Genomic DNA, 24,298 nt, shown 5'->3' with positions numbered 1-24,298 from the left:
CCTCCCTGTGTTGTCCACAAAAATCGTGGTCGTGGTCTGCCCCTGCTGGAATTACCTTCTACCCACTTGGAGCTGATTTCAGCACAATTGCTGACTTGGCTTTATTAGTTTCTTCCTTTTCTTTGGAGTCCTGCCAGATGTCCTTGTGGCCTGTAAATTCTGCATTCTTTGCATCCATTATCACTGGTACATCCCTCTTTCCAAGTTTTGTTAACCTCCCTCTTGGTCTGAGATCATGGGGAGCATGTCCAGCCCTAAACTTCAACAAGGCAATTCCACAAACCAGTAATTTGTTTTTCTAACACCTGGATATCACTTAGAGCTTGTTTGCTACTCTGTTTCATGGATTAAATCTCCCTTTTTGTTGATTAGGCTTGAAGGTACACAAAGACCAAACATCAAAGAAGGTTCTTACTTAAGAAAATTTTACATATTCCACATTTTGCAGCACGTGGGCACAGCAGTCCAGGTTTTGTGGAGATGGTGGAGATGTGCCCCTGCCTTTGGCTGGGGTGTGCCCTGACCTGCCCTTGGCTCCACAGGGAGGAAAGACATTTAAAAAGTGTTTCCACGTTTGTGTCTTCCACCCTGCTCCTGAGTGGGGAACCCGCAAGGAGAACCTCAGTTTTCTCTGCGTTTCCTTTTCCTTGATTTCCAGCTGTAATCCAGAAGTGCACAGTGTAGGGTGTGATCCTCAGTGTGTGTCTTGCCTCCGTGTGCTGCCCAAAATGATGTTCTGCAGCAGAAAGGGTGAGGCAGGACCATTTCCTTTTCAGTGCCTTATTTTAATGCAGACAAGCTTAATATTGGGGGTGTGCTTTTCTTTTAAAGCATTTAATTAAAAAAAACCCCAAAGCTCTGCGTTGGCAGTTTTCTGTGTCCCCACATTTGCATGGTTCCCTGTGGTTGCACAAGGAGCCTCCTCCAGGTGGGACCTCATTGTTCAAACACTTCCCGCCCCGTCCCCGGAGTCCTGATGTTCCTGGGATCTGGAGCCCGTGTTTGGGGTGAGTCCAGCAAACTCTTGGCGTGAGAGGGAAATCAGAGGTCTCAGTGATGGGAGGAAGCCTGACAGCTGGAGCTGGGAGATAGGAGAGGGACTCTGGAGAAAACAACTGGGATTGGATAAGAAAATTTGGGCTTCAAATCCATCTCCAGCTGCAGTTTGTGGAGCGGTTTTTGCAGAGCCTTCCCCCAGCCTCCCTCCTGCAGTTTAACCCTCCATATGTCTGGGTGCTGGAGATGGGGGATTTCCCCCTCCTCCTTCCTCATGCTTCCCAGTATAAATACACGGAGCAAAGCCGCCAGCTCTGTTTATTGAACACAAATAGAAGATAAAATAGTGGAAAACTAATTTTTTCATGCTCATTGGTGGGAAAGATTAAAATTATGCAAATCCTCGGCAGCGAGCTTGGTGCAGAGATAAGGGGATGTTCAAGTCAGCTGGCTGCCTGCTAATTCACTCATTGAAAACGAAATGAGCAGGAAAGCTGCGAGCGGCGTCACCGGCCCCTCACGGCGCTGGGATTTCTGTGCTGGGAGGAAGCTGAACAAAGAAAAACCTTTTCTGGAGGCGGGCAGGATCCGTGCTGAGATGCTCACGTGTCTGCCCAGTGCCTGGGGAGCTCTGGGATGCAGCACCTCCACCTTGGCCAGGATGAACCTCCAGCGGTGTGCAGTGACCTGACATCCCCTGAGGTGCTGCTTCTGGGGTGAATCAGGTGAAATCTGCCACCCTGATCCCCCAGTTGGGTTCCGTGAGCAGAGCAAGGCTGGGAATTGAGTGGGAAAATCCCCAAATATGAGCAGTGCTGCTCTTGGTGCTTTCTGCTGCTCCGTGTGGGGGCTGCAGGGGACAAGGTGGGCTCAGCAGGACCTTCTCTGGTGTGGTACAAAGGGTTCTGCAAGGCAGGGGAAGGGCAGGGCCTGGGTCTGGGCTTCCCCCACGATCCCAGGGCTGCCGTGGGGGAACCAGAGCCCATCCCTCCCACCCACCTCCCCTGGACTCGCCTGCTTTGTAGTGGGAACTGGCTCTTGAAATTCCCCGCATGGGCAGGTTCATTAATTTTTGCAAAGCAGCCGAGCCGTGGGGGTTTTCCCGGGATGAAAGGCCCGGGTGTGTGTCTGGGGAGGATCAGGGTATGTGCAGATGTGTTTGTGGTCAGGAGGAAGGGAGTGAAGCAGCATCCCATTGCCCTCTGGCTCTGGCTCTGACTCAGCCCTGAGCTTTGGCTGAAGGGAACAGGACTGCTTTCGACCAAGCTGAGTCCTGCAGGGCTGCAGGGAATTAAGTGGCCACCTCTGCAGGGGTCTTAGGGTGAATAGTGGGGCTTTTTGCTCACTTTGCCCAGAACAGGCTCCTTGGGCTGTGCATTTATTTCTTGGGATCTCTCAAGGTGTTCCAGGCACAGGGGAGACCAAAAACCCCCCGAAACCAAAACCTTCCAAAGCAGCTGAAGCTGCCGACTGTGCAAAGGCACCCAGGAAATGATGACTGCTCATTGTGCTGGGAGAGGGACCTGGTGCCAGCGAGTGTTTTTGGAAGGGTTTGTCTCACTTCCTGTCAAATCAATATTTATTCACAAATCTATTTGTTTGCTTTTGTCATTGAAAACTCTTGTGGGCCTTTTTTTGTGTGTGTGTGCGCGTTGTTTTGTTCCCCTTGTGTATTTTTGGCTGCGCGGTGCTGGCACAGAGAGGGGCTGCCACAGCCTTTCCTGGCTCCAGCCGTTCCAGCTGCTGCTCCTAACCCGTGCTTCTGAGCCTCTTGTGTAAGGTGGGACCTGCCTGGCAGCTCTCCCCTGCCTGGGCACGGCTTCCCGCCCTCTCCCTCACATGCCCTTGGGCTGGAGGTGGTGATGGATGGGAAGGGGCTGACCTCAGAGAACGTGAGCAGTGTTTTTCCATTCCTGTGTTATGGATCGTGGTGGAACAGGGGTGTGGAAGAGATCAACTACCCCCCGAAATCCGGGGATCACAGAGTGGTTTGTCTTGGCAGGACATCAAAGCCCATCCCGTTCCGTCCCCTGCCGTGGGCAGGGACACTTCCCTCTGTCCCAGGGTGCTCCCAGCCTGTCCAGCCTGGCCTCGGGCACTGCCAGGGCTGGGGCAGCCACAGCTTTGGTCCTGCTTCGCTCTCACCGTGCCCACCAACCTTTGCCTTCGCTTCTTTTCCCTTTGACTGCCAGTGAAAGGAATCGTGGCTGGAGCCTCAGCTGCTCTCTCTCCCCTCTCCTCCTCCATCCCCTGGCTCACTGCTGGTGCCCATCCTCTGCTCTTTGCTCCCTCGCTGCCCCTCCTCGCTGGTCCATGTGCGCTGCTGGGGTCGGCACGGGCAGGGATGGGCTGGGGCAGCTCTCCCTCTCTCCTGGCAGGCTCCAGGCTGCTCCTGCCCGAGGCTGCAGGCTGGGGACGGTGCTGAGAACTGCACGTGGAATAAAGCAGGGGTTTGCAGCCCCAGCTGAGGACCTGCTGTGCTCCAGGGTGTGGGGAGAGCTTTGCCTCCTCCCGGGTTTGTCTGCTGAGCCCCATAACTGGAATATTATTTCTCTGCCCCCAGCCAAATCACGCAAAGCTAAATTGAGCTGTGGCAGGCGAAAGTGTGAAGCGTATTATTAGGAACAGGGAGCTCTTGTTCCACAGCTGCTGCTGCTGCTGCCGTTGGTAATTAATGTTTGAGGAATTGCAGATCTTCATTAGGAGAACAATTAGATTAACGAGAGAGCTCGAGCCGAGGCTGTAGTGTGAAAGGGCTGGGGGGAGGCTTTAAAAACAAAATAAAATCCCTCCCTGGCACCCTGCCTCGCCGCTCCAGAGACGTGCTGATGCTCCTGGAGGCCCTGGGAGGAGACTGGGCTGTGACAGGCGCTCACAGACCTGCGCTGGGGAGGAGCGTGTGCGGGGGGAAAGAGGCAGTCCAGGATTGCCATAAATATTTCAGGCAGCCCAGCAGCCGCGGCTGGCCACAGCACAGGGTTATTAGTGGAGAGAGCTCTGGGCAGAGGCTGCTCAGGGCTCTGAGGGTCCCGGCCTTGCATCGTTAAAAGCTTTAATTGGTGTCCCTGTTGCTGGAATCACTGACCCCTTCCAGGCAGCAGCGCCCTGGCTGAGGCATCACCTGCAGGAGCTGGGTGATCATTCAGGCCGATAAACAAGCCTCAAGTTGAGGGATTTAAGACGCTTCCTGATCATATTCTTTCAGCCAGAGTAGTTTGGGGCTCCCCCACCCCTGCTCTCTTCCCTGTGCCCTGTCCTGTGCTGGGTCTGTCCATGAACCTGCGGCAGCTTTGCCCTCACACAAGAGAGGTGCTCGCAGCTGGCTGATGAGCGCGATGCGGCAGGAATTCACTCAGGATAAATGAACCGTTTAGAGAGGTTGTAAAATCACAGAAAGTACCGACAGAAGGGAGGTTGGAAGGTCAATTAGAGCCTCTCTCTGGCCCGAGGCGGCACCGTGTGTTTGGAAGTCGTTGGAGGCAGATCCATGCCTGGCCTTCCCAAAAACCTGCAGTGGTGATGTCCCCGTCCCTGGGCTAGTCCCTGGGTCCCAGCCTGTGGCCACACTGCTGGCTCAGCCCCCACAGCCATGTCCTCTCCCACTGGGAGATGCTCCGAGCAGCCCTCTGGAGCAGCCACAGCGTGCCCAGCCTCTGGAGGCAGGGATGGAATGGAGGCTTTGCACCTCCCTGGTCTGAGGAAATGTAACCACAGGAAACTCTTGCTCTCCAGCAAGGTGGGAACCCTGAGTGCTGCCAGCAGGTCTGAGCTGAGGTGGTTCCACCTCCTAGAGGAAGGTGTTAGGATGGGAACAAGAGGGTCTTTGAGGTCCCTTCCAACCCAAACCACTCTGGCATTCTGAGGGGGAGACTGTGGGTCAGCTCCCAAAAGCAGAGTTGGGCACGGGGTGTTGCAAATCCCAAAGGTGTGGGGGGCTCAGCTCCCACTCCCCCAAGTCTTCTCCCCTGGAAGATGTGCCTTTCAGGAGACAGCAGATTTCTCCCTTCGGTAATTGATGGGGACAAAAAAGTTGTGTTTCCTGGTAGCTCCAGATGGTGCAGTGACAATAAAGCCATTTTCTGCAATATGGAGGTTTCTGCCTGTCCGAAGGAGAGATTTGTTGTTGGAGCTGTTCCTGCTTGGCTCCGAGCCCCTGAGGATGGACCAGTCACTCCTGAGAGCTGGCTCAGGATCTGGCCCAGGTCTGGCTCAGGATCTGGCTCAGGATCTGGCTCAGGTCTGGCTCAGGGTCTGGTTCAGAGTCTGGCTCAGGGTCTGGCTCAGGGCATAGCTCAGGGTCTGGTTCAGGTCTGGCTCAGGGTCCGGCTCAGGTCTGGCTCAGGATCTGGTTCAGGGTCTGGCTCAGGGTCTGGCTCAGGGTCTGGCTCAGGGTCTGGTTCAGGTCTGGTTCAGAGTCTGGCTCAGGTCTGGTTCAGGATCTGGTTCAGGGTCTGGCTCAAGTCTGGTTCAGAGTCTGGCTCAGGTCTGGCTCAGGGTCTGGCTCAGGTCTGGCTCAGGGCATGGTTCAGGATTTGGCTCAGGGTCTGGCTCAGGTCTGGCTCAGGGCATGGTTCAGGGTCTGGCTCAGGATCTGGTTCAGGATCTGGCTCAGGGTCTGGCTCAGGGTCCAGCCCTGGGAAGCTCCTGCAGCCATGGTGAGCAAGAAGGGAAGAATCTGCTGCAGTGAGGCGCTGCTCTGCCCTGCCCTGCTGGGAATGGAGGGCACACAGCACCCTCCTCCCTGGCCAGGCACAGCCTGTGGATCGTCCTCACCTGCCCAGGAAATGTTATTGCATGTTTAATTCATGGCGCTGCAAAAACATCGCCGGGAACGCTCAGCCAGCCTCCTCAGGAAAATCTCCCTGCCTGATCCTTCTGGTGATTGACTGCTACAAAGACACTGAGATGATCTCAGCAGCTTGTCAGAAAAAGCCCTTATGTTGGTTTAAAGTAAAATATAAAATGACGTGCCAAGCAGGTGGAGGCTTTCGGGATGTTGGGTAATGGGAAGGTTCTCCCATGGTGCTCTCACAAGCTCCTTTCCTACAGCCTGCTCCAGCAGGGATGTTATCAATCTCCAAATGCTTATAAATGTTTTAGGGCACCTCTGCTGCACGCCTGGTGTGCCTGGGCTGTGCTGGGCTGTACTGGGCTGTACTGGGGCTGTACTGGGCTGTACTGGGCTGTGCCATGCCTGGGCTGGGCTGTACTGAGCTGTGCCTGGGCTGTACTGGGCTGGGCTGTACTGGGCTGTACTGGGCTGTGCTGGGCTGTACTGAGCTGTGCTGAGCTGTACTGGGCTGTGCCTGGGCTGTGCTGAGCTGTACTGGGGCTGTACTGGGCTGTACTGGGCTGTGCCTGGGCTGTACTGGGCTGGGCTGTACTGGGCTGTACTGAGCTGTACTGGGCTGGGCTGTACTGGACTGTACTGGGCTGTACTGGGGCTGTACTGGACTGTACTGGGCTGTACTGGGGCTGTACTGGGCTGTGCCTGGGCTGTGCTGGGCTGTACTGGGGCTGTACTGGGCTGTACTGGGCTGTGCCTGGGCTTTACTGGGCTGGGCTTTACTGGGCTGTACTGGGCTGTGCCATGCCTGGGCTGGGCTGTACTGGGCTGTGCCTGGGCTTTACTGGGCTGGGCTGTACTGGGCTGTACTGGGGCTGTACTGGGCTGTGCCATGCCTGGGCTGTGCTGTGCTGGGCTGTACTGGGCTGGACTGGGCTGGACTGGGCTGGACTGGGCTGGACTGTGCCGTGCCTGGGCTGCCGTGTCCCAGCCACTGGGAGCAGCCACCTCTGGGCTGGGGTGTCTGGACCAGCCTCTGCAGCTGCTCGGAGCAGAAAGGGAGGAATTCCAGATCCAGCAGAAGCAAAGTAGCTGGGTGAGATGAGAGCAGGCTGTCAGGCAGGAGCTGGAGCACTGTGAGGATGGTGTCACTCCCAGTTCCTCTGGTTACCTCTGAATTTCACATCTTGTGGGGAAGATGAAATGGCAGCAGAGCCCTGCCTGGCCGAGCTGCTGGCCGTGGAAGAGCCCCTGGCTTGTGCCTTCTGGGGCTGCTGCACCTTGGTGTGGGTCGTGGGGCTGCAGTGGATGTGTGAGGGTGATTCCTGGAGGCACCTGCTGCAGCTGGGGCTCTCTGCAAGGATGTGACAAGAGCCAGAGGCTTCCCCAGCCCGGAATTAAATCAGAGGGAAGGCAAGCACGGAGTGTGGACGTGTTCCTGACCCCACTGCTGACCTTGAGCAGAGCAGCCTAAGCACTGTCCAGTCTGTTCTGGTGTCTACTGGTCTGCAGGGCTCCACCAGCCCAAGCAGTGACCCAGCATCCTCCCAGCTTAGCTCTTAAATTCAGATGAGATCACGACAGCAAGTGATGGATGGGGTTTTTGCTTTCTCTCCTCCTTTCTTAATCTCCCCTGGCTGGTGGGTCTGAGACACAGGATTCCTGCCAGAGCAGGGGAAGGGATTTGCTCATCTTCTGTCTTGCAAGCTCAAAACCAAATCCTCTTTATGGAATTTAACCCCGTGTGTTGGCTGGCAGGGCTGGAGCGCCTGGCACACGGCGAGGGGATGGAGGCTGGGGGGAAGGCAGGGTGAGCCCCGGAGGGGAGGCCCAGGAATCACATCCCAGTGCCCAGGGGCTGTGCCCTCACTGGGGCACTGAGGTGGGCAGAAGGCAGCTGTGGGAGTCACAGTGCCCCGTGTCCCGCAGCCTGCAGCCCAAGAACACAACAATTCCTAATAACCTTGATTAGCTTTCCTTGCTGGTCACTAATCGGCAAGATGCAAGCCGTGGAGATGAAGCCAGCTCTGCGCCAGGGACAAAGCAAGACAAGGCTCTTTATCCCTCTTAGCACGGCTCAGCAGCCCGGCCTCGCCTGCAGGATTTGCCGGGGTGTTGTGTGCCTGCCACTCACGCTCCCGGCTCCTGCATGTCCTCCTCACTGGAGCTCATGGCCTCTTCCGTGGGCTGGGAGGAAAGCAAACAGCTCACCACTGCGCTCTTCCACAACGACTTTCATTTACCATCAAATAGCAATTAGGAGAAACTTTGTGTGTTTGCTTCAGTACTTTGATTTCCTGCCGTTTGTTTTGGCTGATGAGCAGTGGCCCAGTAAGCCAGTGTCAGCCATGGGGCCAGGCCCCGGGCTTGGGCTGCAGGGGCTTTGGGAGGGGATGCGGGAGGTTTGGGCAGTGCTCTGTCAGAGGCTGGTGCTGGTTCTGCTGGGCTGGGCTGGGATGCTGTGGTGGGTTGGGGATGCTGTGCTGGGCTGGGCTGTGCTGGGCTGTGCTGGGCTGTGCTGGGCTGTGCTGGGCTGTGCTGTGCTGGGCTGGGCTGTGCTGGGCTGGGCTGGGCTGGGCTGTGCTGGGCTGGGCTGTGCTGGGCTGGGCTCTGCTGGGCTGGGCTGGGCTGGGCTGTGCTGTGCTGTGCTGGGCTGTGCTGGGCTGGGGATGCTGTGCTGTGCTGGGCTGTGCTGGGCTGTGCTGGGCTGGGCTGGGCTGGGCTGTGCTGGGCTGTGCTGGGCTGGGCTGTGCTGGGCTGGGCTGGGATGCTGTGCTGGGCTGGGCTGGGCTGTGCTGGGCTGGGCTGGGCTGTGCTGGGCTGGGCTCTGCTGGGCTGGGCTGTGCTGGGCTGTGCTGTGCTGGGCTGTGCTGGGCTGGGCTGGGCTGGGCTGTGCTGGGCTGGGCTGTGCTGGGCTGTGCTGGGCTGTGCTGGGCTGGGCTGGGCTGTGCTGGGCTGTGCTGGGCTGTGCTGGGCTGGGCTGGGCTGTGCTGGGCTGTGCTGGGCTGGGCTGGGCTGTGCTGGGCTGGGCTGGGCTGGGCTGGGCTGTGCTGGGCTGGGCTGTGCTGTGCTGGGCTGGGCTGTGCTGGGCTGTACTGGGCTGGGCTGTGCTGGGCTGTGCTGGGCTGGGCTGGGCTGTGCTGGGCTGGGCTGGGCTGTGCTGGGCTGGGCTGTGCTGGGCTGGGCTGTGCTGGGCTGGGCTGGGCTGTGCTGGGCTGTGCTGGGCTGGGCTGGGCTGTGCTGAGCTGTACTGGGCTGGGCTGGGCTGTGCTGGGCTGTGCTGGGCTGGGCTGTGCTGGGCTGGGCTGGGCTGGGCTGTGCTGGGCTGGGCTGGGCTGTGCTGGGCTGGGCTCTGCTGGGCTGTGCTGGGCTGGGCTGGGCTGTGCTGGGCTGGGCTGGGCTGGGCTGGGCTGGGCTGGGCTGGGCTGGGCTGTGCTGGGCTGGGCTGGGCTGTGCTGGGCTGGGCTGGGCTGGGCTGGGCTGTGCTGGGCTGGGCTGTGCTGGGCTGGGCTGTGCTGTACTGGGCTGGGCTGGGCTGGGCTGGGCTGGGCTGGGCTGGGCTGTGCTGGGCTGGGCTGGGCTGGGCTGTGCTGGGCTGGGCTCTGGATGCTGGGATGCTGTGGTGGGATGCTGGGCTGGCCGGGATGCTGTGGCCCGTGGCTGAGGGACAGCTCCTCACCCAGCGCTGTCAGTGAGCACGGAGCCGGTGCAGTCTGAGCCCCGAGGAGCTCCAGCCCGTCAGGCAGCTAAGCTGGGGCTAATGATGAATGACTTCCTAAATAAATAAATAAAGCTCAGAGGCAGGGAAAGAAAAACGTGAAGTATTACCCTGGACCACAAGGCAATTTAGCTGAGGTTCCGGCGGCCAGGGTTTGCCGGAGTGCTGCGGGAGGGGCTGTGTTTGTGTGGCAGCCAGGGGATGAGGGGATGGGCAGTGTGGTCCTGGGTCACATCCTCCCCTTTGGGCATCCTGGAGGAGAGCCCAGCCCTGCAGAGGGGCGGCCGCCTCTGCTGCTCTGCTCCGGGAGGATGCTCCTGGGATTTCTGCTCCTTCTCGTGTTGTCTCCCTCTCGACTTTCAGCACCCTCCTCCTTTGGGGTCCTCGCTGGGCTGTGGCCGCAGCCCCCCGAGTGTGGACGGGCTCAGCAGGGTGCGCCGGGCCAGGGGAGCTGTGCCTCCTCCTCCTCCTCCTCCTCCTCCTCCTCCTGCTCCCCTCCCGGCCGTGTGGATGCGCAGGGGCGCTGTCCCTGTGCCCTGGCCGGGCCGGGCTGCAGCTGCGGAACGCTCCCGGCACATGCGAGCGTGTCCCAGCCGTCAGGGGCCGGGAATTCATTCCTCCTGAGCACCCCAGGATCCCAACCCTGCCGCAGCTCCCCGGCCCTTGGTCCTGCGGTGACCGCGGCTCAGCCCCCGCCGTGCCATCGCCACCTGGGCACCGAGCAGCAGCTCCTGGAGCACCCACACCGTGCCCCAAAATGCCCCTGTGCCTGTGCTGGGCGCTTCACACACCGGGGAGGACCAGAGATGCCACAGGAGAAAAGGAGAGAGAGAGAGAGAGAGGCGCTGTGTGTGAACGTGCCACCAGCGAGCTGTCCTAGTGTGCAGTTTCCTCTGGTTCCCACATTGTAAAAAGGGATAATACTGTCATATTAAAGCAATTGGAGATCTGGGGATGAAAAGCAGCGAATAGGACCGAGACAGTCCTGATCAAAGCTATTTTTTTTCTCCATCTGTGTTTGTTTCCCTATGGAAGATAATACTCTGCCTTTTTCTTGTAAATATTTTTTTAAGATCTAAGTAACTCAGTGATAGATAAACAGCCATGCTTCAGTCTGAAGGATCTCTGCTGCCTGCTCTAATTGCGTTTGCCAAGCCCCTGCCTTCGGGAGTGGCCTGGGGAGCTGCATTCCAGCCCAGGGGAGGAACTGTGTCCAGCAGCTTTGGAGAGGAAGGCACTGCCTTGGAAATGCTCCATTACCTCCTGTTTTTTTGGGCAGGATCAGGTGTCTTTGGAGATCTGCACAGCCAGTGGAGCTTGGTGTGGCTGCCCCATCCCTGGCATGTCCCAGGCCAGGCTGGATGGGGCCCTGGTGCCCTGATCCAGTGAGGAGCATCCCTGGGGCTGGTTTGCCAAGGACAGGGTCTGGAGAGGAGCAAGCTGGAATCATGGGGCAGTGAATTCAAATTTCATCTCTGCCCTCCCCAGGGGAGGTGACAAATGAGCTGGTGGTTGTGCTAAAAGCTTTTCTTTCTCTCTTTAAAGAGGTTGCTGGGAGGAAATGAAGTGACCCACTGACCTCTGTTAATACGCAGCACAAACGAAGCTGGTGCTGCTGGAAGGAAGAGCCCTCAGTGCAGCCCTCTGCCTGCAAGGTGTTTGCTTCCATTGATGTGTCTAATGGGAGCAATTCTCCCTCAGCAGCTGCTGAAAATGAAGATATTTAATCATCTCCTAGATCCAAGTGGAACTTTTTGCGGAGAATTTCTTTAAAATTGCCCTTCTCCTTTCCACAGGCAGGTGAAACAGAAAAGAAGCCCAAGTGCTTTTTTTTTGGTGCTTTTTTTCTTCCAGGTTGTCATGTTGCAACGAATCTGAAATGAATTCATGGTCCCTCCCTCCTGGACTTTTTTCAAATGCAGAGCAAATGTTTCAATTACCAGCTCCATGGGGGCTAAGAACAAGTGACATATGGCAGAACGTTGCCCAGAGAGGTTGTGGACTCCCCGTTCCTGGGAGTGTTTGAGGCCAGGCTGGACGGGCTCTGAGCAGGTCTAGAGGAAGGTGTCCCTGTCACTGACAGGTTGGAGCAACAGGATCCTCAGGGTCCCTTGCAGCCCCAAAGCATTCTGTGTTTTGTGGGAACCCCTGCACGGTTCTGGCCCATCCCGGTGTCTGTCACTGCAGGTCCTGCCCTCAGCAGCATTTCCCTCTGTCCCCGAGGACCGAGGAGCAGAGCCCTCCTCCTGTATCCTCTGATGCCCAAAGCAGCTTAAGGGAGTTTGGTGTCCAGCACCTTCTGAAATGGGACTTGCTGGGGGCAAAATCTTCAAAAGCATCTTAGCGGCTTAGGTTAAGTCCCTTTGACTCCCAGGGGAACTTAAGCTCTTAAGAAATGTAGGTGCTTGAGAGCATTTCACCCTCTGTGCCTCTGCCCTGGGTCCCAGGAGCTGCTGCTTGCATTCTCAGTTTCATTATTTTTAATAATGCTCCCCGTGCTCGGTGCTTACAGGCTGCACACACGGCCTCGCTTGGAGCTGGAGATTAGGCAGCACACAGGAATGAATGTCTTACAGGAGCTCTTTTACTGTAAGAATTAATCTTATTCCTGAAATGTGACCGTATCTCGCACAAATCTGACCCCACTGGGGGCCACGGCTTCACTTAATTGCATTCTTTAGCCAGGATTGAGGTCTATTAGGTGGTTTGCTTGTGTTGTGGGGATCCTGTGCCAGAGAATTTAGTGAGGGTTTGCAGGTCCGTGGAGCACAGGGAAGGCGGCATTATGTTGGCTTGGCTGGTGCCAGGGCCTTGGCTGGGTGCTCAGGGACGGGCAGGGCTGAGCAAAGCTGCTCCAGGGAGCAGGGACAAGGTAAGCTGTGCCCTGAGGAGGGGAGAGGACGGTGACAGAGCCCTTGGGAGCTGAGCTTTCACCAGAACAATTCTCCCTGGATTTCAGCCTCATGCTGCGGCAGCGGGGCTCCAGCAAGGAGCTGCACTGCAGGCAGGAGTCGTGCAGGGGATGGGTCTGTTCCCCTCGGCAGGGCCCCGCCAGGGAGCAGGGCACAGCCTGCCCTCACCGTCCGCAGGGGAGGCAGGTGGGTGCACATCCTGCTGTCCTGGAAGCCCCAGATCTGGGGGAGCTGCTGATGGACCTGCTCTGAAGGATGAGTTGCTGCATTGGAGCTGACATGTCCTAATATCTCTGCCAGCACTTTCTGTCTCTGTCAAGGGCTCCGGGAGCACATTAGCACCGGAGTGGAAGTGTCACCCTCTGGCATCTCCTTCTCTAATCTTGGAGCTGTTGCTGTATCCCCTTTTCCAGACCTTCTCCATCGGAGCCCATTATGAGGCATGAAAAGCCGTGCTGGGGGTGGGAGAGCGGCTCTGCCAGGCTCCTCTCTTTGGAGGAGGCAGAACATTCCCCTGGCATTCGGTTCTCTGCCTTCAGCTCCATCCTGGGGACACTCTGGGGACGTGTTGTGGGGAGCAGGGCGAGCTCTTGGCTGCTCTCAGCTGTGGAAGATCACTGGTGCTGTGTCTGGGGAGCACACGAGGCTCCAGGAGATGTTTGGTGGCATTTTTGGCACGGGTGGGGGTGGATATACTGCTCTGATAAAGAGAAATAAGAGTTTGTGAAATGGTGGCTGAGCCAGCGTGGTCTGTTGGATTTTATTTTAATATAGGCTAAAATAGTCGGGTGGATTCTTGCTCTCCCCAATGCCAGCCTTGCTGGTGGGAACAGGAGCTGCGTGACTGAAGGAGGAAAGGGAGAGCCAGGGAGCTGCAGCGTGGCTCCATTTGCTGTGCTGGCATCGGTGCCACATCCCCAGTTTAATTAACAGTTCCCATCACAGCTATTCACCATGTTCCCTCTCTCTGCTCGCCCCTGACAGCAACAAAAGAAACCCCAAGGTGTTGTTCTGTGCCCTGGAACCCAGAGAACCCTGTGCTAGGGCTGGCTGGAGCCTCTCTGTGTTTCTCTAAGCGTGTCTAGAACAAACATTTGAAGAGATTCCCAGCGATAGGATTCAGATTTTTTCCTCTTTTTTGTTTCAGTATTTACGCTGGTTTTTCATGAGCCGGTGCTGAAGCAGATCTGGGCTAGCACAGAGCACACAGCAGAGGCTTTGTAATCCTCAAAGTGCAAGTCCAAAGCTTCTCTCTGAAAAGTTGTTCTTTAGGGCTGAGTACATATGGGGACTTCTTGTTTATCCTGGCTTTTCTTTTAATTCTGCACAGTTCAGCCTTGGCGAGTTAATGGGACAGAAAAAGATTAAAATGCCCCTTCACACTGCCTGTCCCGACGCTCTCCCACCCCGATGTGTGTCAGAAGGCTTAAACTATCCCCTTAGTCCCTTCAAAGCCTTTGATCATTGTACAATATCTCCTACCTGGCTTTCCTCCAAAAGGTGCTAAACCCAGGGTTTGATTTCTAATTGGAGTAACGATAGCGGGAAGGAATCCGTCAGATCTGAGACTGTCCTTGCCCAGCTCTGGCCCATTATCCCGGGCTGTGTCTGCCTGATGGGAAACCTCTGAGCTGCCGACCTACCAGGAGGTTGTGGCTGCACTTTCGCTCTATTTTCAGCCCTTCTGGGGCAAATCTCACCTCTGTGCCTGAGGAGAGCGTTTACCAGCGTTGACACACGGGGCTGGTGCGGTGGTGAGGAATGCAGCTGCCCTAATGCCATTCCAGCTTTGCACAGGGATCAGGGTAAAGCCCTAAGCAGGGAGCTCCCTTTGGAGCCAGGCGTTGTCTCCATGGAAATGTGCTGGCAGGGTGAGGGGAGCAGGCTGGTGCTGGGCTGGATCTGCCCTGCCACAGCCCTGCTGGTTCTGTCCTGCTGCCACATCCTGCCACGGCCAGGGCAGAACCGGCCAGGAGAGACCTTGATCCATCAGGATCAGCCATGGCACCCCCTGCTCCAGGTACTCTCCCCTCCAGTTTTGTGTAGCTCAGTAACACAGTTCCTCTGGGTGCTGCAAGTGGGGAAACTGAGGCTCTCAGATGTGTGTTGGAACCCTGGGCTCTCCCCGTGGAGCTGGGTCATGGAGCTGGGTCCCCATGGAGCTGGGTCATGGAGCTGGGTCATGGAGCTGGCCCATGGAGCTGGGTCCCCATCCTGGAGCTGGGTCCCCATGGAGCTGGGGTCCCCCTTGGAGCCAGGTGGGTGCCCAGTGCCCCCCTGGGGCAGGTGCCCCGTGTCCCCGTGCAGGGACCGTGCGCTGCTGTCACCGCTGGGGCTCTGCTCGGTCACTGTCCCCCTGGCAGCCCCCAGAGCTGTCCCTCTGTGCCCCACAGGTGCTGACAAGGCCGGGGAGACGCCGCAGTTCCCGCGGAGCCGGAGCCTCTCCGGCTGGGGCCGAGGGCCTTTGCAGAGGATGAGGATCCTTCCCAGCCCTGGAATGTCTTCGCTGCTCTCCCTCGTGAACGTGCTCTCGGTGCTGCTGATGGACTGCCTCGCTGAAAGTGAGTGACTCTGCTGTTCTGCTCTTCTTTTTATCCTTCTGCTTTCATTGTTGGAGGAGTGAAGCTCAGTGCCTGATCGAGGGTTTCATTTTCCAGCATCCCGAGTTCTCCACTGGTGCCTTCCCAGTTGTTCCCAGCCCCGCCTCGGAGGGGCTCAGCCCTTTGGATTTGGGGTTGTCCCCAAGGCTGCCAAGAGCAGGAGAGAAGGGAAGGAGCCTTGCCAGAGCCTTCCCCACCTGCTCCCAGCCCCATCTCCCCACAGCTCCCCGTGCTGTCCCCTCCTGCTCCTGCCTCTCAGCGTCTGTCCCACACTGGGGACTTGTCCTGTGGCTTTCTGGGGCTGGATTCCAAACAGCATTTCAAGAAAGGGTATTATGTTTCTCCTTCCCCTGAGTGAACCGGTTCCAGTTCAACACAGTTTTTATCTTTGCTGCCTTTCAATTCCTTCTTTTAAAAATGAAAAGGGGAAGGGAAAAAAAAAAACGTGAAAATCTTCAGCGACTTGAATGTAATGTTCCTTGGACACGAAGGCTGATCGCTTGGGATCAGTGCAGAATAGACTTTTCCAAGCTGATTGAATTATGACTTTTTTTCCTCCCCAGAAAAGCTGCTTGAGGCTGGTGAGAGGGCTGCTCTGGTCAGCAGAGCCCTGGACAGCTTTTAGTGTAATCTTGTTGTTATCAGGGTTTATTGTGCTGGTCCAGGCGATTGGATGGATCCACCAGCTCTCCTTGGTGGGAGGTGTTTTTGGAGCGGGGCTTTCCTCCTCTCTGCAGTAGGCAGGTGGGATGTGTTTGCCCCTGCCTCTCTCCTGAGTTCTGCTGGCTTCGTGCTTAATCCCTCTTTGCAGAGAAAACACTCACGTGCAGAAAAATAATGTTTTCTTTTATTCTTTTCTGTTTCCTCAGCCTGGGGAGTGAGCTGGGGATTCACTGCAGGGTGAAGTGTTGGCTGTGGGTCACTCTGCACCTCAGATGGTGCCACTGGTGTCCAGAAGGACAGACCAGAGCCTTGGGCAGCAGCAGTGCAGGGTCTGGCAGGGAACTGCCACCAGCCTTTTGCCCAAGGACGTGTCCAGGGTCCTGCTCTGGTGGTGGAGCTGATGCTCTTTATGCACCCAGAGTCTGTGGGTGCTGCTCCCTGGGCTCAGGGTGGCTTTGTTGGCTGGGCAGAGTGGGCACTGGGAGTCTCCACTCCTGGCTCTTTGTGCAGGGCAGTCAGGAGTGGGGAGTCAGGGGAAATCTGGAGTCGGAGCTCCAGGGTTTGTTCTTGCTGCTGGTTTCCTGTAACAACACCTGGAAAAATCAGTTTGCAAAGCAACCTGCAGCTCTGCAGGCGTGGGTGCAGAGTTCAGGGGTTCTGCAGCTCTGCAGCCCCTCTGGATAGGCAGAGCCCTAATCCACCCCCAGTGATACCCAGTGAAAACTGGGGTCCACTGGAATTCTGAGTGTCCGGCTGTGCTCAGTGCTGGGAGTGGGCACAGCAGAATCAGAGCTTCTCCAAATCATGGCTCTGTGACCTCAGGTCTCTTGTGGTTTGCACTTTCCTGGGAAGGAACGAGCCTCTTGTCTGTCCCTCATCCTTGGGGTGAGGTTTGCTCGGGGATTCTGCCTGCCCAGAGCCCTTTTGGGGGAGCTGTGCCCTCGGGAGGGGTTGGTGCTGGTCAGACACACGGCACACCAGTGGTGTGGCCTGAGCCCTGCTGGAATCTGTCACTGCTCTGCAGACTCCTTGCTGCTTGCAGCCAAGTTTCCCTCTCCTGTAGTTCTGCAGTGTCCTTGGATGCTGAACTGGGAGGGTTTGTGCTGTTTTTCCTCTGGCTGCTCACAGATGTCCGTGCAGGAGCTTTGCAGGTTGCTGAGACGGGGCTGCTCTTGCCTGCTTGTCGTGCAGATGTTGGGCCAGGTGTTGTCTGTCCTTGGAGCCAGCACCTCCCTGCCTGTGCCCTGGGGGTGCTCCCTGGTGCCAGCTGCCTGAGCTGCTCTGGAGCTGCTGCTCTGTGCCTGGGGAGGATGGATGGGCAGTTCTGGGTTGATCATTGATCATTCCTGGCTTTGGAGAGCCCGAGGGCTGGGAGATCCCACTGCAGCCAGCAGCCCCCAGCTGCTCCCCACTGAGCCTTGCACCCAGGGAACAGCTCTGTGTGTCCCAGCTGCAGGGGCTGTGAGGAGTGTCCCTCTGCTCTGGCAGTGTCCCCTGCCATCAGATGGCCCTGGGCTCTGTCACATCCCCGTAATCCCTTGGCCAGCGTCCATTTGGCCATGGCTCTGACCCCATTTCCTGCCCTGATTCCCCCAGGCCCTGCAGCCCCCCAGCTGCTGCCCCTCCTGCCATGGGAGGCCCAGGCTGGAGATGGGAAACCCCTGGGATTTTGGCTTCTGGAGGGCACCAGCCTCCCAGCTCCACAGGGAGCAGATCCCAGTGAGCAGAACCTGGGCTGGGGCTTTTCTCCTCTCCCAGGGCAGCTCTGGAGGAGCTGTGGCCTCTGCAATCAAAGGACCATTAAAATACTTCCCTTGTTTCCGAGGCTAATTGATCTCAGTCAGTGATTTAAATCTTTCTGTGGCAGGAGCATTCTATTTAAAGGAAACTGCCATTTAAATTAAAAACCCAAAGCACCACACTACTTTCTGCCTGCTGCTCCTCCTTGGGAAGCTGAAGAGAACAATAATTGAAAGGTGTGACACAGACATGTTCTTCTTGTTTTTCTTTGGTTGCATGTGGACGTTTTCTTTGTTTCTTCCATCTGGTCAAAGGCAGCCGTGGAACTGGAAATTACTAATTCCGTGATTATTTGCGGTGGTGTCACTAAATGGAAAGCATTATCCTTTTCTTAGGGATGCTGCTGTTTGTGTGAGTACCGTGGCTCCCTGCAGGAAGTAGGAGAGGCCTCCCCAGGAGCTGCAGAGCCAAAAGTGCCCCTTGGAGCAGGGAGGAAAGCAGGCAGCAGACAGATGAGGTGTGGGGATGAGTCCAGGGAGAGGAGCAGTGCCCAAATTGCTGATGGACCTGGGCACAGCACCAAGCCCCGCTGCTCCCAGCCTCTGTGGGGAGCACCCTAAGGCACGTCACGGTGTGAGGGCACCGAGGCAGCCTGCTGTGGCTGGGCAGGGCTGCTTTTGGCCAAGGGCAGTGCTCAGGTCCCCCTGCCCTCCTCTGCCACCCCAGGAACAACGGGCCTGCTCCAAGTGCTCCTCAGCTGCACATAAAAAGCCATTTACTGCATGGAAATGTGGCCATTCTTCTGACTGGAATCAGCATGCTCGCTGTTTTCAAGTGGATTTTTCTCATTGATTAAACCTTTGTGTTTTACAATAGCACTTTGCTAATTGGCACTTTGCATACACAGAAGGCTGGTGCGTGGCTCTCTCCACCCCAGCAAAGATTTAAGGGCAGGGAACATTACTTATTACTTACGTTTCCTTCCCTTTATAAATCACCGTATAGAACCCTTACTAGCACACTCTGAAGTATTACCATAAATAATTAAATCTAAATTGCAATTGACAAAATAAAAGAATAAAGCCCCTTTTATGATGCATTACCCTGGCTTTCTTCCCTTTTAATTGCCCTTGCTCCATCATTAATTTGCAGAATTATGCAGTAATTCATGGGAGGTGCATGGGAGGGGGGCCCTCGTGCTCCGTGAGCATCCCTGGGGCTGGCAGAGGCAGCAGCCAGGTCTGCACCACGTGGGACTCGTGCTGGAAAACGTGGGATGGGAGTGGGGCTCCTCTGGGCCGTGTTCAGGCTGTGTCTGGGGAGCAGGTGCCCCGTTAAAGGTGTGAGCTGTGGAAGCTGTGTGCTCTGTGCCACAGGGGCAGGAGCTGGGCCTTGGCAGCACGGTTTGGCTCCCTGAGATCCAGATCCCAGGCACTTGGAGGTGTCCCTGCCTGCCCTGGTCCCTGTCGTGCTCCCATCCCTGCGGGCTCAGCCCCTGCTGCACACACAGCTCACAGCCCTGGAGGTCCAGGCTTGGATCTGCTGTTGGCCGAGAGAGCAGCTGTCGGGTAAGAGGGCAGTGAAAGTCAAGGAGGCTCCATCTTAGGGCTCGACAGGCACGGGAAGGCGACATCAGTGGGAAGGAAATCTCTCTGTGGTGGGGGAAAGCTGCTCCAGTCTGGAGTGTTTGAGATGGATCCGGGACGAGGCGGCAGAGCTGCCCCAGGACAGGGGACACAGTGACAGTCTGGGTCACACCCCTGATTGTTTGTGGACCCCCAAAAGGACAGGGAACCTGCAGGGGCCGAGGAGCCAGGGAGATGCTGCAGAAAGGCTCTTCCCCCTTGGTGGGTGGGCTGGAGGGGGAGCAGAACTCATGAATTTGAGGTGGAGGCACAGAGGAGGTTCTGGCGTCACTGGAGGGTGGTGGAGGTTTTGGAGTGTCACATTGTCCCTGCAGTGAGGAGTCTGAGAGAGGAGACAGCAGCTGGATCGTGCAGAGGCAGAGATCCCTGCCCAGAGCCACCTGCTGCTCCTGCTCCTCTGCACCAGTTGCCTTTGTGGGCAGGGGACACCTCCCTGTCCTTGGTGCTGCCCTTTCCCTCGGTGCCTCCCCCGTCTGCCAGCTGTGATCTTGCTGAGGGTTCTGGGCTGGTTGTTGTCTCGCTCAAGGACACTGAATTAAGCTTCTATGTCACCTTGTTTAAGTGCCTGATTAAATTAAACCTTGCCTGACTGGATCAAGTGATGTATCTCTTTTTCTTTTCTTATTTTTTCCCCCTTTTTTTTTTCTTTTTAAAGATAACTCAAATTGGAAAGTTTGTGTGTTCTGTAGGACCCTGAGAGGAAATAAATCATCTGCTGAAAGAGCTTCCTTGGGGGCAGAGGGGACTGTCACTTCCCAGGTCTCAGCTGTGCCCCACGCTGCGAGCGCTGGTTAAATTAATCTGTGCTGAGGAGCACCTGGGGACAGCAGCAGCCACGGTGGCTGGGACCCAGCCATGGGTGTCTCCTGGTGAAGGATCTTTTCCCAACCAGAGGCTCTTTCTGCTCAGCTTCATTAGATGGTTAAGTTAGGGGAAAAGAGCATCTGTTTGTTGTGTAAACAAGTGGCTCGTGTGCAAATGTCACCTGCAGAGGACCGGGGTGGAGGAAATGTCTGTTCTCACACCCGGATGCCAGAACTGGGGCTGTTCCTCTGGGCCAGGCTTGGCCAAGAAGCCAAGACTTCTTTCTTTATGACTTTCCCCCTTGGTTGTCCTTTCCACACCAGCAGTTCCTGCACTTGCTGCCAGGAAGGACGGGATCTTCCTGGAGCCTCTCCCAGGCCCTGGGTCACATCAGCTTCTCTTCTCTCCCTGTGCTTGTGTCCTTTCAAGACCAGCTCAGTATGGATCTGCTGGGTCACTGAAGGGAATCCGTGAGGGATTCCCCCTCGCTGTGGCCTGGCAAGCCCAGTATTATTCTTAGAAGGCGAGCAGAGTGTTTTTCAAGGACGCCCGACCAGAGGAATGTCGTTCCTCCGTGCGTGGGATGGAATCTGGGCTGGAGCTGGCCTGTGAGACACAATCTCCCAAGAACAGTTTTATTTACTCTGTGCCACTCTTCCCCTCCAGTCAAGGATGTTCTCTTGCAGCATAATTGGTCCCAGTTCCCACCTTAGAAAGCTGTGATGTTCTGTGCACTGCAGCTGCCTTTAATTTTTGGGGGATTGTTAAAGTTCATGAAAATAGTCACGTTTTACACCATCTGCTGTGTGCAAGGAGGTAACCAGGGTATGGGCTGCAGGCCAGGGAGCTGGGAGCATCCTCACTCTGTGACTGCACCTTCCCAACCCTCCTTTTACTTGCCTGGATTTGCTTTTTGAGCAAGGACTTCTCTCGGTGGGTTGTTGTCCGGTCTGATCAGCCCCAGACGTGGTTTGGTTACAGCAGCCTGGGTTCTCCCCTGTACCCCCTGAGCAGACACAGGGGTTTGGGATCCAGCCTGGGTTCTCACCCTGGGCAGACACAGGGGTTTGAGAATCAGTCTGGGTTCTCACCCTGAGCAGACACAGGGGTTTGGGATCCAGCCTGGGCTCCCCCTGCACACAGGATTTGGGGTTGGGAGCTGCCAGCCCTGTCTCAGAGCAGCAGGAGGGGGCACAGCGATCGCGGCTCGCCCGGATCCGAGGAGTGCCAGGAGAAAACCGTATAAATATATTTTGGATGTCTGCTGCTTTGACTTTGAAAGGGGATATTGGGATGAATGATTTAAGGCGTTGACAGGAGGGACTCTGGGCTGACCTGTTTTCCCAGAACCATAGCACTGAGAACCCTGAGCATGTCCTGGTGCTGGCAGACATGAAACGCTCCACGCGAGTGGAAACGGGCGCCGCGTGTTTCATCTGCAGTGCACGCAGTCATTGCTGTTTCCTTTTGAGGCCGAGAGGAAAAGCAAAGCTTTAAAGAGGAAAAAAAAATAAATAGAAGGAGCTGCAACTGGTTTAGCATTCTACAAAGTTTCTCCGAGTCCTCCAAATCTTTAATTGACTCAGGAGCATAAAATTGAGAAGGGGAGAGAGTGAGAGAGCGTGCGAGTGGCGCGAGTGATTTGAATAATTTATTGTCCTTTGAAGTTGCAAGAGAAATTTCAGCTGCCTTGGGGAGTAATTTCTCCCCATTCTGAAAGGGTTTCTCCTTATTTTAAACTCATTCAGAGGATGATAGTTTTGCATTTTCTGCATAATTAATGAGCATAGCTCCCCCCACTCTCACACAACCTCTAAAGAGTGGTGGGGTGATGAAACTTGGTGGTTTTTTTAATTAATAAAGTCAAATTAATTTGACTGTGTCCTCATCCTCCCTCACCTCCATTGGAATCCATGGATTTATTCATAAATTAGTCTGAGCGTGCTGCTAGGAGTGCCAACACTTACAAATCTTTAGCCTGGACTTTGATTTGTTTGGATGAATTTCTGACAGGATGGTGTGAGGTTTTTCTTCAGTTCAGCTCTTAAAGATCACCTTGAGATTGGCTCCAGTGATCTCCCAGGGAGCCAGGAAGCTCCTCCAGCTCTCATTTTCCTTTGTCTGTCTGTCTGGGGAGGATCTGCTTCATACTGAGGGGGTTTGTGTGGGTTTTTCTGGATGAGTACTGTGATACACCCCTTTTCTTCCAAGATCTGCTAATTGTGATTAATTCCAGTAGCTGCCACTTGAGGCAAGGAAAGGGAGAGGGACCTTCTTCCTGGTGCCTGAAGGGCTGCAGGACAGCTCCTGGTAAGAAGCCATCCTGGACAGGTGTCAAACATGAACAGGAACTGTCCTGGTCCAGAAGAGCTCACCTTTCTCAGTTACTGGCTTGACAGAAGAATTCAGGGTGTTGCTGCTGCTTTTCCATGTTTCCATTTCTCTCTCATTCACATCTTGCGCTGTTTTTCTGGCTCACTGAGTCTCTAGTTGTCCCAAAGCTGAATTCATCACATTCCCACTGCTGTCAGTTCTCAGCACTGCTGTTGAAGTCTCGTGGTTTTTTTGATTCTTTTGTCTGAATGATGAGTAGTGTGGTTCAGAGACAGAAATTGTAATGACTCATGTGGTAAGAGTCGAAGTTCATCACTGTTAGGGGCTGTGCTCATCCATTAGTCATGGCTTTTTTAGGTCTTGGTTTCTCCTTTTCAAGATCTCCACTCTGGAGCTCCCTCAACATCCCAGTTTCAATCAGCAGTGCAGGCTCATATATACCAGCATATATAATAATGTACTGTTTACTCCCAGATGTTTCAAGCTTCTATATCCAGAATCTCCTTTTGTTCCATGGAAAATGTGAGCTGAAGTCTCTCAGCAGAGATTGGATAGGAACGGTGTAATGATCTCTGAAAACACCCCGAATTCTGGGCTCTAGGAATTGCCCCTGACCCTGTTCCTGCAGACCAAGAGCCTCCTTCCCTCGCCTGAAGGAAAGAAGCATTGGGTGGAAGTAATACAGTTTTTATTTACAGATAAGAGAGCAGAGCTTTATCAGACATGTTTTATTTGCCTGGTGTGCCTTTCATCCCTGAAGGTCCTCACCTGGCCGTGTGAGCCTGGCTGGGCTGGTGCATGCAGCACTGCAGGAATTCCCTGCAGGGCAGGTGAGGCTGGGCAGGTGAGGCTGGGCAGGTGAGGCAGGGCAGGATTTCCCTGTGTGTTTGCAGAGCTCTCCTGGTGTCACTGGGCAGGGAGTGGAGCTCATCTCCCTCATCACACCCTTGGAGCAGTTTGTTTCCCCCCTGCTGCTGCTGACTCTGCTGGCACTTTGTGGTGGCACAGAGCTGGATTGGGATGGCATTGTCCCCTGGGAGCTGGGCCTTGGCTTCCTGCAGGCTTGTCCCTGGGAAATGTTTTTCCATGTTCTGGTGTCCCCTGTGGCCTCTGGCTCTTTAGTGACTCAAACAGAGCAGTGGAAGTGGAGCAAAGAGCCAAACCCTTTTCAGCTGGGTTTTTCTGGGTAGGTGTGGGTCAGGCTGCTCCAGGATGCCAACACCGATGACATGGCTGGAGGAGAAGCTGTCACAGTGATATGGCAAGGGCAGGAGGAGCTCCTCAAGCCTCTGCTGGCAAACAACCAGGATTGCTGTCAGTGATGGCCAAGGGCCCCCATTGAGGTGCCAGGACAGCTCCTGGGCTCTCTGGCTCGGCTCTGGGTTGTTAGGCCTTGTTCTGGGACCTGTGCACAGATGTGGGATGAGATGCTGTTAGAGCTGATGGGAAGTGCTCGTGTACCCCCAGGGTCCTGGCTGGAGCTCCCAGGGTCCCTGGGCATGCAGCTCCGTCCCTGCCTGACCCTGGGCTGCCAGCCTCCCTCACAGCCGTGCTCATCCCCTGCAGAAGGGGGATCCTGGCCTGAGGACCCCCTCCATTCCCACCAGGTTCCTCCTCGGCCCTGGGCTCTGGGTGCCGGAGAGGGTGGAAGCAGCACTGCTGAGCTCCCTGTCGGGTGGGTGAGCGAAGGGAGGTGGGGAAGCTGAGGCCTGAGGAGGATCTCTGTGGAATGGCCACACAGCCCCTGTGCTGTCCCTCCAGCAGTCTGCATCCCGTGTGTGTGTCGCCACAGGGCCCTGCCCCTGTGCAGAAATCACAGCTGGAAGAATCTTTTCCTGGGCCCTATCGAGGTGCCAGTCGCTGGAGCTGGGGCTGATCCTGTTTGCCATGGAGAGAGGTGGATCCTTCCCGTGTACAGGGATGTGCAGTGGTGGCCTGGAGGAGTCCTGTGGGGACGGGATGACTTCATCCCAGCTGCCTGCTCCCATGTGATAAGGGAGGGCCCCAGCCCTGGAAACCAGCAGTTTAAATGGAGCAGGAGGAAGGATTATGCCTCCCCTGCAGCAGGCAGGATAACGTGGTTCTTCTCACCTTGGATG

The 24,298-nt window shown here is 56.0% G+C and overlaps 1 protein-coding gene across 1 annotated transcript in view; it reads left to right on the top strand.

Annotated features, from left to right (window-relative positions):
- Positions 1-14,810: 14,810 nt before the first annotated feature.
- Positions 14,811-24,298, top strand: part of PTPRS (protein tyrosine phosphatase receptor type S) — a 90,576-nt gene continuing 81,088 nt past the window's right edge. Inside the window, exon 1 of the mRNA XM_066336258.1 lies at positions 14,811-14,973. Within this exon, the coding sequence (XP_066192355.1) occupies positions 14,886-14,973 (88 nt within the window). The 5' untranslated portion in view covers positions 14,811-14,885. The remainder of the gene's footprint in view (positions 14,974-24,298) is intronic.

This window comes from Sylvia atricapilla, chromosome 26, assembly GCF_009819655.1.
Source record: "Sylvia atricapilla isolate bSylAtr1 chromosome 26, bSylAtr1.pri, whole genome shotgun sequence".
NCBI classification, from domain to species: Eukaryota; Metazoa; Chordata; class Aves; order Passeriformes; family Sylviidae; genus Sylvia; species Sylvia atricapilla.
Note: the sequence above shows the minus strand (reverse complement) of the source record. Positions and strands in the feature narration are given on the sequence as shown.